The 15000-nt window shown below is 40.9% G+C and overlaps 1 protein-coding gene across 1 annotated transcript in view; it reads right to left on the bottom strand.

Annotated features, from left to right (window-relative positions):
* chd7 (chromodomain helicase DNA binding protein 7) overlaps positions 1-15000 on the bottom strand; it is a 40087-nt gene that overhangs the window by 10388 nt on the left and 14699 nt on the right. The window contains exons 16-27 of the mRNA XM_040143705.1: positions 14078-14273; positions 13635-13802; positions 13235-13414; positions 12963-13073; positions 11595-11806; positions 8425-8624; positions 8064-8223; positions 6633-6722; positions 4250-4353; positions 1980-2109; positions 1070-1185; positions 80-500 (exon numbers count right to left, since the gene is read on the bottom strand). Of these exons, the coding sequence (XP_039999639.1) occupies positions 80-500; positions 1070-1185; positions 1980-2109; positions 4250-4353; positions 6633-6722; positions 8064-8223; positions 8425-8624; positions 11595-11806; positions 12963-13073; positions 13235-13414; positions 13635-13802; positions 14078-14273 (2088 nt within the window). The remainder of the gene's footprint in view (positions 1-79; positions 501-1069; positions 1186-1979; positions 2110-4249; positions 4354-6632; positions 6723-8063; positions 8224-8424; positions 8625-11594; positions 11807-12962; positions 13074-13234; positions 13415-13634; positions 13803-14077; positions 14274-15000) is intronic.

The raw sequence follows: 15000 nt of genomic DNA, 5'->3' as shown, positions 1-15000 counted from the left end.
GATTATTTCATTAAATGTTCGTATATATCCTTATACACAAATAAACCTTGTAATTATGCAACATTAAATGTAATTCTACCTTTGTCGTCTCTCCTTGTAATACATGGCTCCGTCAGCTATCAAGGAACTGGCGGTCATTACTGATGAAGCCTCTGGCATAAACTGTCCACCTTTGGCAAAGTAAGCACTTCCTTTTGTCAGATACGGGCTTCCTTCTGTCATGAACACTGCCGCTCCATCTTGGATGTAAGTTGCCCCTCCTCCTGTCTCTGTAACCATGGAGATGGAAGGCAGGAATTCCCTGCGTCGTCGGCGGCGACCATCAGGCCGGTTGAGGGCCTCTTGGCGGAGTTGTTCTCTCCGGTTGGAACGCTGGTAGGCTGTGATGAGGCGACGCAGACGAGCTGTCAGAGCTGAGGCTGCTGGCCAATAAAGTCGCTCATTGGAGCCTGAAGCTCCACCCACTGTAGCCGCACTTTGACCGTTTTCACCTGATTTAGCTACAGAGAGTAAGACAGAGACACAAGTAGAAAGGGTGAGGCCAGAGAGAGATAGTCATTTCATTACTTATTTTACATTTTGGGAATCAAAGTTTAAAGTTTGAGCTCATGTGACCAAGTACTATTTTCACCATGACTGCAAAGGGACATTAAAAAACAAACAAACATGTTTTTCTAACTTTGACATGGTATTTCCATGTTGTCATGCTTACTTTCCAACATGACATGTCATGGTTTTTACAACTTTGTTGTAAAAATATCCTTCTGGGCCACAAGTTTTGTAGTTTTCAGTATACTTGTCATTTGTGTAAATGTGAAGCCTACAATCTGCTGGTAAGATTTACATACAATAGTATTTGGCTATTTCGCACGGGATTGTTGTTCTGGACAATGACTGATTACTACACTGTGTAATTCTAAGGACACATTTATTTAGAATCTAATAAAATGTTCACATTTCCAACAAAATGTGTGTTCAATTTCTTTTAAATTAAATTTTAAATAATTCAGCTTTACTAGTACCTTTTACCCTCTCTCTATCCCTCTTCCCAGGTGAATTCAAAGTTTACCTTCAGTCTCACCCTCCACGGTATCATCTTTGTCATCCAGTGGAGAGTTGGTGAAGTCGTCCAAGTCATCTTTAAAAGGCATTCGCAGTGGCTTGTACTCTGGATCCTCATCCTCACTGTAGAGGATTGAATGGACAGACAGAAATTAAACTTTCCATTTAATGGAAGCACAGATTTCAAAATTTCACAAACTCGTGACTTTGTTTTAAAATTTAAAGATCAGACAACTATGACAAAAGGACAAGAAAGGCAAAAATGTAAAGACAAAACAAGGTAAGGCAGATGCTTCAGAGGACATACAAAAAAATGAAAGGCTGACAACTGATGATTCCCACACTTGTGTGGACAAGTACAATTCAAGGACTTTTCAGTGATCGAGGTTTTTTATGAAATGCAATTACAATTAGCATAGTTCAGGGTTATGCAAGACCATTGTTAAAAACAACATGAAAGTTGGCACAAGTAGATTTTTCTGAATGGGAATAGTGAAAGCTGTGAAACTATAAATAATTAGTGAAAAAAAGGAAAACGTAATGAGTATCTGATCTACAAACATATGGGTCGAGGCAACTGTGACCTACATGTTTGCTTCATGCAACAACAATAAATGACAATATGTTACCTTGCCTTTCATTAACATCTTTTGGAGGAACTGGAAAATTCATGGCTTTTGCCTTTGTTTGCTTTAAATTAAAATCATTTATTGCTCAGACTTCAAGGATCCACAGCACCACTTGAAATGTTACAAGAGAATGGTTAGGGTGGAAAAAAAGGGAAGGCACAGGAAAGTGTATAAAAGATGCAACGAATCAGAGACAGAGATGAAGACCAAAAAAAGACCGAAATAACACTAGAAGCAAGGGGAAGCAAAAACAAACTGCTTTTTGGTCAGTGAAGCCTGCTCTCTTACCCCTCAACACCATCTGCCATCATGTCAGAGCCCCTCTGCTCAGCGGCGATAGCCTTGGCGTCCGGCATGCCTACCCTCTCCAAGAAACACAGGGCAGGGTCGGCTCGCATTGAGTTGTACTTCTCATATCCTGAAAAGGAAGACAGGAAGAGGTAAGGAATACAGAAGCTCGGAAATTCATGTCTGGAGGTGTTGATGCTATAAAGTGGATTTCAGTCAGTAACCAATCAGTAACTAGTCAATTTAGCTTCAGAAAGCACTGCAGAGTAAAAGATTATTGGTTAACACACCCAGGTCAAGAAAAACTCCTCAACAGAAGGGTGAATGTTGTGTTTTCTAGATCAGGTCCTTAAAGACAGGATACTAGACAATCCAACAAAGTTTTTTATAAGCACACAGACCATCAGACACACACACGCACACAGAGCATCCATATTAAATGAAGAAATACACAAAAACTGCAGCAGAAGGGCAGACCCCAGGAGCCAGCTGCTGACAAGACAGACAGCCTGTGTGTGTGTGTGTGTGTGTTTGTTTTCGTGTATGTACACTCTCCTCTGTTCTGCACGTGTGTGTGTGTGTGTGTGTGTGTGTGTGTGTGTGTGTGTGTGTGTGTGTGTGTGTGTGTGTGTGTGTGTGTGTGTTTATCCAAGCAAGCAGGTGCTCATTTGTGTCTGGGAGGGAGAGAGAGAGGGAGAGAGAGGGAAAGGAAGAAAGAAACACAGGATGAAGAGGAAAAAGTGTGTGTCATGATGTCTGTGAAAGTGAGTTACTGGGTGTGAGAAACTGTGTGTGTGTGTGTGTGTCCTTTAGGGGCATTCAGGCAGAACAGATTAGAATGTGCAGGTCCTACTGAGACACATTGGGAAAGGGGGTGGGGGAATGTAGGGGAGCAGTGGAAAAAATGGGAAAAAACAGAAAAAGAGGAGAGGCAGACAGGAGTGGAAGAAATGAGGAGAGGACAGGTGGTTGGGGAGTAAAGGAAAAGAGGATTAGGGAGGGCCACCAAAACAGAATCACACTGCCTTTTCAATCTTTCAGTCATTCTTCCTGCCTTCTTTCTCACCATCACAGTTCAATTATGAAAACTGTTGCTAACTGCCTGTCTCTCTCACTCACTCGCACATCTTACATCAGTTGTGAGGACACACATTGACTTAATGTATTTCCTAGCTCCTTACTCTAAACTGAACCATCACATCTAAATGTCTAACCCCAATCCTAAACCTAAAAATAAGTTTAACCCTAAAACCAAGTTCTAACCCTCAAACAGCCCTTTGAAGGTTTGTCAGAAAGTGAGGCCTGGCCAAAGTGTCCTCACTCCCTAGGGACTATAACTCAAACTGGTCCTCACAAAAATAGAATTACAAGAACACACACACAGCTCTTCAACCACAGCGAAACGTTTATCATCGGGAGCCTTTATAGGCCATCACTCTTCTGTGTGTGTGTGTGTCTGTGTGTGTGTGTGTGTGTGTTTGGGATGTACTGTTTTGTCTGCTGAATGTGTATGTGTGCATACCCACCCCAACCCCCCACAAGGGCCTCCTGAGTGAATGAGGATTATGATTAACTATAGGTGAGTCCTTTCAGGTTCCTGTGTGTGAGTTTGTCCTAATATAATCATAGAGGGTGGCAATGATTGAAGAATTATGACAATTATGCCAAATTAATATGAATGAGGGTCTCCACACACAACAATTAGCCTCATTGGACTGACAATGGGAGTCATATTTAGTCACCCAGTCAGCACCCAAAGGTAGGTCAGTTGGACATTAATCACACTGGCGCACACTCCAAATATCGATCCAAATAACAAGGTTAACAGTTAACAGAGAGAAAAGATCTTGTTATTCTAGCCTTGAGATTATCTTTGTTTACAACATTAACACCTGTAACAGTACAGCACAGCGTACACACACACACACTCATAGCCAGTGGTGAAACCAGCAATCAGTCATATTCCCGATAGCACACTGAGCCTACCAGCTGCGTACCTCTATCACCATAGCAACACTAATCAACTGTTGGCAGCAGAAGTGGTTGGGATGTGTTTGTGTGTGCGCACTCACCCAGTTTGTCTATGATGTGTGTGTGGCTGCTTGCATGATGCTTACTGGGTTGGAAGCCACTGGAGTGTGTCTGCGTGTATCTGAAGGTGCTGACATGTTATCTGTGTATATGTGTAATGGCTGCCATGTTGGAGGATTTAGATTTTTTATGTATGTATACAGAGTGTGTGTGACGATGCTGGTGTGTGTGTTTCTTACCGTGTTTGAAGACACCAATGAGCAGGGATTTGTCGGCCTCACTGTCCCACCAGTCAGCTGGGACCTCAGCGTGGAACGGCTGTGGTATCCAGATATCCAGCTCACTGTGGCAGAGATAAACATATCACATTACTAATACTAAACTGTAATGGGGAAAAGAGAAAAGGAACAGCAGAAGTCAAATTTTTGATCCATTTGTGTTTTACTCAGATCATAAAAAGCTGCCAGTCACCAACCGGAGATAAAAACAACTATCCTAAATATTCAAGAAGTATTAATGTGCAAAGACTTTTTTAGCTATGAGTTGCATTCTAGTTATGGTTTTGTTAAGTTACATTGTATAGCTGCACCTCTGATATCCTCAGTGTGTCTCGATGCTATGAATAAACCTCAATATTTAACCCACCCCTTAACAAAGCAGTAAATTACATGCAAATACATGAAAAAGGAATAATGATCTAAACAGGAACTACTGCTTACTGGCATGTTTTGTTGCCATGGAAATATCAATCTAAAATTGATTCAGAGATTTGAGAGACTGAGAGGGTACCGTAAGTGTAGTGTTTACAATATGGTGTTTTGGAGAAAATGCTTAAAAATTAGTCCTAAACTTTGCGAAAGACCATGGTGATACATTAGAATGTAATCACTGCACCAAAACAATTTCAGTAGATTGAAATATACTTTTGTTGTCCCTAGTCATAGCCGTAAAAGGCCCAAAAGCAGCTAATGACCACCTCAAAAACAAAAATAAGTTTATGAGAGCAAAGATTAGACTTGCAAAGAGAATAATGCCCTTTTTTTTTACAAATTATCTTAAGTTTCAATTTACTTTTCATAGCAGTCTGAAGCTGCTGCTTTTAACATATTTTAGTTTCTTCTTGAACATAACCTTAAAAAAACAAAAAAAACATGAATTGATAAGAACCAGAATTGTTCAGTAGACTCAGATTTTGAATTAATGAAGTCTAAACAACATTCAATCCTATGCATCACTTTAATAACACAATAATAAATATTCAAGTTATGCTACATGCAGCACTAAATCGATACATTTCTCCCACATTCACATGAGAGTAAACAAATGATGACTGAGGTGTTTGTCAATGGACAATATTTGATAGAAAGAGGGCACTGATCTTCCTGGACAAGGAGAATTCAAGCATTTAGAGACCATACCATATTACCATAGCCAGTAAGGGCTGGCTTACACTTCTGGTAATAATGTTGTTTTATCCACAAGTTAAAAATGATGACAAGCTCAGTTGGAAAATTTTTAAAGATTTCACAGCATTTATTAGTGTCACCATAATTGTGTCAACATCCCTTCTACCTTTATTCTTTGTTTTTATAAGGATCTCATCTTACCAGGATTTTATGAGGATCCATTAAGTATTGACTCTGTAGTAAACTAAAATAGCTAAGGAAATCTACACAATATACCATCATAGTAAATAAACTGTACTTACTCTATACTATGGGCCTGGATGCAGGAACATTTTTTTTGTTGTGGAACCAAAAAAAAAACCAAAATCCTCCATTATGGAAATAAGATAGTAGAAAATGGTGCTTCCTGCTAGTTACTGAGAGAAAGGGTACAATACACAATGGACGCAGAAAGTCTGAGGGTGTCAGGAGGAGAGAAGAAACCGGGAAATAGTCTCTTATCTCTGCAAACAGCAGCATGCGCGGCCTTGGCAACACACACATACGCGTGCGCGCCAAGACTGGCATGCTAAATCCCCCTGGCATATGTTGGCACGATAGCACCCCGTATGCTCACGTCTGGCACGCGCTGAGACACACACACACACACACATGCACACGCACACACGGATGGGTCTGTCACAGTAGCCATTGAGTTGGGGGAGGGAAAAAGGGGAGGGGAGGGAGTGGGAGAGATCAGCATGAAGTGCATGTGCTCCAAATTAGAAATGCATTCACATCTGGGTGAAAGGGTGATGAGAGGGGGATGGGAGATGATCACAGACTAAAGTACATTGCGGAGAGAGGGAGAGATGGTAAAATGCCAAGAAAAGTGTAGGGTGTCAGACAAAAAGATAGAGGAAGCAGTGAAGGAGCTGTCAGAATGAGATCAAGGGAAACAGTCAAGGTGAGAAGTATATCTAACCTTCACACCAACACCACTGCACTGAGTGACCTTAAGCAAAATGATAATAAGCAATACCTTACAAATGTATAAAAAAGAAAAAAACCTAATTGTAAAAAGACTGTGATAAAAGATTACTTTCCCTATATACAGTAATTGCGTGTTTTATCGGTCACAATTGGAAGAAAACTGCCTCAGTAGGTTGTGAATATGTGGTAAAAGAGATCCTAAAATGAAGACAGAGACAGAAAGCAGTATGGAGCATCTACTAACCTGGAGTCGGCTCCTTCCAGGATGCGCTCGGCCTGTTCTCCTACGACTTCCTGTCTTAGATAATACAGCATCCTCACCCTCAGCAACACCCTGCGAAACAGTCAATCATTATAATGTTTGTGAAGCTGTTCCTTAGAAGGACTGTCTCATTTAGTTCAACACAGACAAAAGATTCCTAGGGTTTGAAAACTGACAATCAATTATCAATATATTAAAAGATATCAACCAGAGAACAAGAGAATGTTTAGCATTTTTGCTTGAGAAACTGCTTAAACAATGAATCGAGGATCTAAATTTATTCAATTAAATTACTCAGATGGAAAATAACCTGAGATGATCTTCGGTTGAAATACTGGTTGCAAAAACTAACATTTGTTTCTGCGTTTTGTATCACTGCTGTCAAGTAGATGGTCATCTTCTCTTGATACAAATTACAGATGTTCCTAGTAAGAATTATTCTCCCTTAAACTCCACCAGTAAAATGAATCACTTCAGTCAAGGCTGTAGAATAAGAGTCAGATTTTTCTCTCCTGATACTGGAAATTCTGCTCTGTGGGAGGTCTGCTTCACTGTAAACATTTGTCATCAGATTTGTGACCAGGATTTAATGCCAATAATGGCGTTGGGAGCAGAAGACGGGGGAGAGAAGGAGAGGTTTTGCTGGAAGGTAGGGAACAGAAAGTTTAGTTTGGGAGGGTTAAAGACAGTAATTTGCAACTCATTCTGTAGTGTGTGTGTGTTTGTGCATCAAGTTGCAAGTTGGACAAGTTGCAGTGTGTGTGTGTTTGTTGGCAGGCTGTGTGTGCTCATCCATCAATGTGCCAGGCCTGATTAGCCACACAACGCTGTGCTTCAGCCTAGCAGATGGCACCACATAATCACCCCCAAGTGTGTGTGTGTATGTGTGTATGTGCTTGTGTGCATCTTTCACCCACTTCCAACAGGTCTGCCTGCCTAGCACCTGGCCTGGCACACAGCCAGACACACATAAACACACATACACACAAACAAACAAACTTCCCCCTCAAGAAGAAAAAAAATCTTGGAATTAAATCTAGAGGGCAAGGAACCATATCTCCCCAACAACAGGAGAGAGAGCTGACCACAAAGCAAATAAGTGTGTGAGTGTGTGCGTGTGAGTGTGAGGAAGAAGACAGCGAGCCTGCTGCCTCTGTTAAAGTTGTGCTCTATGTATGGTCAGAGAGCCAGACTCAGAAAACATAACACCTGCCACGTGTCTATGTCCTCGTTTAAAGCCCCATTTCCATCCACATTAGTTTGGTATCCATGGAAATTTCGTCAATGGGAACGCTAATTCAACCAATAATACTTTAACTGTTTGTGTCCCCTAAAAGTTAAAAATCAATGTATTAGCCACCAGCTATCATGGTCTTTGTGTGTGTTTTGTGTGAATCTTTGAGGAAGCCCTACTTGTTACAGTGATGTTTCAGGTGTCTCTTGTAACTATCTTCTTGCAGCAAGTGGTCGGGATTGCAGTTGGCCAGCCAATCAGCTCGTGGAGTCTGTGGAGGTGGCGCCGGGGGCTTCCCTTTCTTGCCTTTCCTACCCCGAGGGACTGGTGTAGAGAGACCTGAGAGTGGAGTGGTCAGGGGAATTTACAAATGACAACATGTACACCTTGTCCAAACATTTCCTGGGTTAGTTATGCATTTTGTCAATTTACACAGAGTGAATAACAAATCTGTACACTTCCAGGACATTTTCCAACTATTGAAATTCAATAGTACTAATGAGTCTATAGTGTAATCGTGTGTGTGTGTGTGTGTGTTACCAGAGTGGTTAGTCAGTGTCTTGGTGGTCCCGTCTTCACTTGGGGTGATCAGGTCCCAGATGAAACTTTTGATGTTCTCGTCCCCACGGTAATGCAGCAGGCAGTAGGCCAGCAGGGCTCTGCAGATGGTTTCCACATCGGCCTCCTTCAGGGGGCGCTTGAAGCGACCGTGAGCCAGGATGTCACTCCATCTACCCCAACTAAAAAGAGACAGAGAGAAAGGAAGGGGACAAACCTGTCAGCATATGGATATACTGTACCTAGCTTCTAACTTATACTACTGAATATACAACACTGGTTTAAGAGAACACATTGCTGGTACAAAGTAGGTTAGAAACCAAACCAAAAAGTATTTGACAGAAAATTTATATTAAAAAAAATACACCATGTTTTTGATAAGATTGTCAGATTGGTCAATCTAATCGTTCAATGAGAACATAAAATCCAAGAACAGATAAATCACTGGCCTTGCTACACAGTTTTAGTCAGCATTACACTACATACACTATTGATTCATACAGGCGGTAAGCCGATTTTCAAGTTAAAAAAAATTAGAAATTTGCAATAATTTGCATAACAGTATAACATACATGATGTGCTATAAAGTACAAATAATACTAATGATAGCAGGATTATTCAATGAATAATACTAATATTGTATTAACATATTGTAACACAAACACCATATACTAAAAACTGTTATTTTTAAGCCATAATTTGATACGGTAATAAATGGATCTGTAACCTTTGATTAAATATATGGTTAAACTACACTATGCAATTTCTAAAGACACTACTGGTGTGTGCGCACAGTGTAATCAGCTGCAGTTAATGGTTGCCATAGTGATAGTAACCCATTAGTTACAGCTGATTTAAACAAGGGATAGGCTGAGAGATACTTCTCAAACTCTGGCATATCACTAAGATGCCATAATTCCTATTGCATTAAGTTTTATATTGCGTGAGAGAGGGGACTCTGCTGCGTGCAGTGCTATAAAGTTCTTGTTTGTGGTGTCAAAAGTGTGGAAGATATAGAAATCTAAAAAAGCCCTCTCTCTCTTTTCCTCCTGCTTTTCTGGTCTTAGTTAACATTGGAGTCAGTGGGGCTGTTGGATGGTACTCCTGCCACTTTGAGGCTCATAGTTCAAATTGTCAAAGTAACTGTGGTAGTCTCATTATGTCTAAGAAAACAAATGCGTACGTTTTGGCAAAATATGATGTGTGAAGAGAGAAATTTGCGGCCATGAGGACGAGTTAAACGGAAAATTTAACACCTTCTCCCACTCTGTTCATGATGTCACCCACTCTAAACATTCTGTCGATTCATTTCTATGGGGAAAATTGCTGACAAAATGATGAATATTTCGGACATTATGAGACAAATTGATAGAAACAAAATGATCATCTCCCAATCCAGGAGAATGTTTTGACATTTGAATGGAGTTTGGAGGAGAAAAAAAATAAACGAGATGGCCACCGAGAACAACATATATCCCACCAATACTACTTTTTGAGCTAGCAGATAGTACTTAACCAATTGACAAAAAAAAAATCCCCTAATAATGAATGTGGTTTCATCTGCTATAATTAGACTTGAAAGTTTTCTTTGCTAAACTGTCCATGTCTTTGTTTGTATGCTATGGGAATGCCAAAGTAAACTCTGGAATAGTGAAGTAATTATTGTACTAAGTCTGTTAGACAGTTTGTAATTCTGTGCCACACTACTCACTCACATGACCCTGATCCTTCACGAGCGTACACACAAGTCCCAATCATTTTTCCTCCAGGCAAGACATCTATCACACTCAAACTCATGTCGCAGATGCTGATGAGTGCTGGGCTCTCCTATGTGTATGTGTGCGCGTGTGTGTTTTAACGGATCACAGGCGAACCAGTCCCCCACCACCTCTAGAGAGCATGCGACCCTAAAGGCTGATGTGGTGGTGTTGTTCTCAACTAAAATTTTTCCACTGCTGCTTCCCAATATTCACTGAACCATGTGAACCAGTATAACTCTGAACAATTTCAGAAAGGGTAAAATGGTGGATGAGGGTGAGTGAGAGAGAGATGGCTGATGGGAAAAGACAACAGAGCGCTGAGCAGCGAGGACAGGCCCAGTCAGTGTATTTTTGTGTCCTATAGCCTCGGGCCACGGGACTAGACTGTAACAATAACAACGCTGACATCTCACTAGCACCACTGTTCTTTCTTACACACATGCGCATACACACAGTCACGCCAAGTCAGCCATGAAAATGGATGCGCACACCAGATAATCACTATCTGTGATAAGTGTGTCAGTTTGCCTGTGTGCAGTACGTTGTACTCCTATCTCTTAAGATTTTAAGGGCTATTATTGTATACAAGAAGAGGTCTGAGTTACGATGCACATCTGTCACTGCACAGATTAAAATAAACTAACTATGTCTGATGGCTGTAGAGTTAATGAAATATTATGTAGAGTTCAATAAATGCAAAAACATGCATAGTTGACAGGCATTTCCTGAAGAGAAATTGCATGTATTTTAAATTAAACATTTAAAATTAAAAAACTGTTGCCAAAAAAAAAATAATTTCAGTGAATTTAAAAAGTGTGAGAGAGGCTTAGTAATAGTCAATTGTCTGAATGTGAGATTAAAACTTATGCAATGCTCTCCAAGGTCACTTAGTGTGCACTAGAAAAATGATGCTTGCTATATATAAGTGTGTATGTGTGCAAGATTGTGTTTACAGGCAGAACTGATTATTGACTGTATGTGTTGATAGCCTGGAGAGGAAAGATTACTCTCTACTAAATCACCACATGTGCAGGTCTGCATCTATTAACACATTTACACACAAATGCACACATTAGCAACAGTATGAATCCACATCCACCAAAACCTAAACCACGTTTTCTTCTCCTTTTCTATTGATTTGTCTGCTTTTGTGATGTTTGTTCCACCACAATCCTTTTATCGTGGAATTTTACTATTCATACCTGCTCCCTGTTGTATTCAGAACAAATTATAAGCTGTATGGAGGTTTAATTCCATTTTTATTATTCTCAGCATCCTTTGATCTTTTGTTTCTATGTATTATGTATTAGTTGTATTCATTTTGTATATTAATCAGCGGTCAACATTGTTATTCATCTGTTTTTTAGTAGGAAACATCAATATGTGACAGACCCATAGACAAGCAGGTTCTTCTCCACTCTGAAGCACTCAGATCGGGGGTAGCCCTGGGTTTTATCTTGGGGTCGTCGTGGTTTGGATGAGGGTTTGCTCGGTTCGTCCTCATCGCTCTCCAGCTCTGAGAACTCCAGCATCTCGTCCTCTTTGACGCTGCTGTAGTGCCGTGTCTGCTTCCTCACCCTTGGTGTGTCAATCACCAGTGTGTTCTGGAGACAAATTCAACGAAAACGTTTAGTCAGCATTTTTTTATGTTCTTTACAAGAAAACCTGTTTTCATGTACAGATGGCTTGAGATCCACCAATAACAATATGCAAAGTACCTTCTGCCTTAATCCTGTAACGTGGCCCATTTGTAAATTTCTTGTATACTCCGACTAGTCTGTGAACCATGTGAATACATGGCATCTTCTGTGCTAAATCTGATTAATTGGATATTTGGCCCCATGTTTCATTCCTGATGCTGAGAAATTGTTGCCCAGCTCAAACATAAACTGACATTAATTATGTTGTCTAATGAATTACATTTTTGTTCAATTAATTTGATTTTTCCCCCTTACAGTCCGATTAATATGTGCAAACAGGGCAGTAGTTAGTTCCACAATTATCACAGAGCACTGCAGTCATTTCCATTTTAACATCACACAATAAGAAATCCCAGGGGAGTGGCCTGTATTCATGCTCACAGAGCTGGAGTAAGTGTGTCAGTGGAGGGTCCTTCACAAGAGGCAGCAGAGAGAAGATATTGGAAATTAGGAGTGACGAATACGTAAAGAAAACGTGAGCAAATATAGAGAGCGAATGATTGGAAGAATATAAAGATGCCTGTTAGCAGAAAGCTCAGTGCGTGTGTAAGAATGTGACTTAGCTTGTGTTTCTATGTGTGTCTGTCTGTGTGTGTGTTTGAGCACTTGCTTAAGTGATATCTCTGTACCCTCCAAGCATCTGTGCTCTGTTAAGTGGAGCTAAGCAGCTTACTCTCTCTCACTCAACACACACACACGAGAGCAGGGAAACATGGGTAATTAAGGAAGAGGGGAGACTCTCAACTGTCAATATTAATCTCTCTCTCTCTGCTTCCCTCCTGTTCTGTCCGTCCCTCTCAGTCTGTCTCACGTTCCTCTCCATAACAAATTCCCATTGCTAGTCCCCTTACAATCCGGGGATGCCACCAAGTGCGTGTATGTTTAAGACTTTTTATGTACCAAGGTACTTGGATGCATGGTGTCATTTGTTCTGTCTCTGTAACTTTATGGCTACATAATGTCTTTGTTCTTGGGTGGGTTTTACATTGCAGGCACTTTTGTTCACAGTACGTATGTACAGTTGCAAGTGTATATGTGTGCTTGTGTGTATGCGTATTACCCGTCCATTGATGGCATCCAGGTCCAACTCAGCCTTCTTGGCCCATTTCTGCCAGAAGTCTGGATCCTCAAGAGAAATGTCTGTTCGGTTACCTGTTGCAACAAAACTGGCCTGCAGGAAGAGGAAGATATTTTGGTCAACGCCAGGTAATCATATTTAGAGATTATTTTGACAGACATCACACAATTTACATACAGTGTGAACCAACTGTGTAAGAACGGGAGAATGTTTTAGTCATTTACCATAGTTTTTAGGCTGATTAGAGCTTTTACCTTAGCAAATGTAGAGCCCTTTCCTTCAGACTCTATTGTGATGGTATGGGTTCGTCTCTGCAGAATCTGGTCGATGTCCTCCTCACAGAATTTTGAGCCTTCGTCTTCCTCGTCCATTAGAGCTCCGTACGCTCCCTTTCTCAGCAGGTCCTCGATCTCCTTCTTCGACAACTGCTGGACCTGGACAACAGAGGAACACGTTTACCTCGATGACAAATATTTTGTGAATTCAAAGGAATCCGGCATGTACCCAAAGAGGGTTCTGAAAACATTGTGAGTGAGTGTTCAGAATATGGACTAGCCTCCTAACACATGGTAAACTAAAAAGATTCACTTAAAGGATAAATCATTCTGAAGCTATTAGTGTAGATATTGAATGTGTGTTTGTGATGAGTCTTACCCCACTGTTGGCATTTTCCCGTCCACTCATGCTCTGTAGCACAGCCTTGTCGAGCCCCAGCTTCAGACTGGCCTTGTCGAACATCTCCCTCTCATAGCTGTTCCTGGTGATCAGACGGTAGATCTTGACCGCCTTTGACTGACCGATACGGTGACACCTGGCCTGGGCCTGGTGGAGGGCAGAATTGGAAATTCAGAAACATTGTTCTAAGAAAATTTACTTATTTTTCTGATCAGTCCACAGGTTCAGCTGGAAATGTGAAGTTACAAAGAAGGACTAATCATATGGTCCAGTGAAGATCTAGATGTAGCTGGCAGAGTCATTACATCCAGCAGACAGTGTGAACTCCAAACGCACCACCCTGAAGGCTGCCGGGACCCTGCAGTACAAACAGAATCAATGTATACAAGAAAACTGCAGGTGAAGCATTGTGTGGTTTTTACCTGCAGGTCGTTCTGAGGGTTCCAGTCGGAGTCAAAGATGATGCAGGTATCTGCTGCAGTCAGGTTGATGCCTAGTCCTCCAGCTCTTGTACACAGCAGGAAGACAAAACGGTCTGAGTCTGGTCTGGAGAACCGGTCGATGGCTGCCTGCCTTAGGTTGCCACGAACTCTGCCGTCTATACGCTCATAGGGATAACTGGACACAGATTTAAAGCACAGGTGTGAATTAGTGTCATATTGGCACAGTTACTGGGAATGTGAACACTGTTGTAAAGATGTTCTGAGCAGATTCTAAAGATGCATTTTAGGGCCAATCCTTTCTTTGATATACTTTACTGTGTTTTGTCAAGTTCAACCTGCTGTTGCAAAGCTCCTTTATGAAAACCTACAGTGAGAGCATTTCACTGCATTTGTGAGTGCAAATTAGAATGTTTCAGGCTTGACACACTAACACCTGATATCCAGGCTAGCAAAATACACAGACTTGCTAAACTGAGATGCTAATGCATTAGTTATCAAATAATCTCTCTCTCCCCTCTCTCTCATAATAGCTAAGAGTAGCAGTGTAAAGAACATTCAGGTAGCAGCTTTTCATTTTTAGTTACTGACCGTCACTTTGGATCAAGTAGCTCGTGAAAAATAAAGTATACCAAATTTAGTATGCTCCACCTGTTACCTCATAGTGTCAGATACATATTTAATCAACGATGCATATCTTCCGCTTCTATGTGTACATTTATTTCTACTATTCTGAGCATGTTTGACACAAAAGTTTTGCTTTGGGATGAATTTAGTTCTAACTTATCTCATTGACAGGTTGTAGCTTCAATGTGCACTGTGGAGCTGTGTTATGTAGGCAAATGTAAGAATCAGATCAGACTGAGTATCAGCAGATATCGAATATTAAAGGGTCGGATTGGGAC

Source organism: Xiphias gladius, chromosome 14 (genome assembly GCF_016859285.1).
Source record: "Xiphias gladius isolate SHS-SW01 ecotype Sanya breed wild chromosome 14, ASM1685928v1, whole genome shotgun sequence".
NCBI classification, from domain to species: Eukaryota; Metazoa; Chordata; class Actinopteri; order Istiophoriformes; family Xiphiidae; genus Xiphias; species Xiphias gladius.
This window is presented reverse-complemented; position numbering and strand designations above follow the sequence as displayed.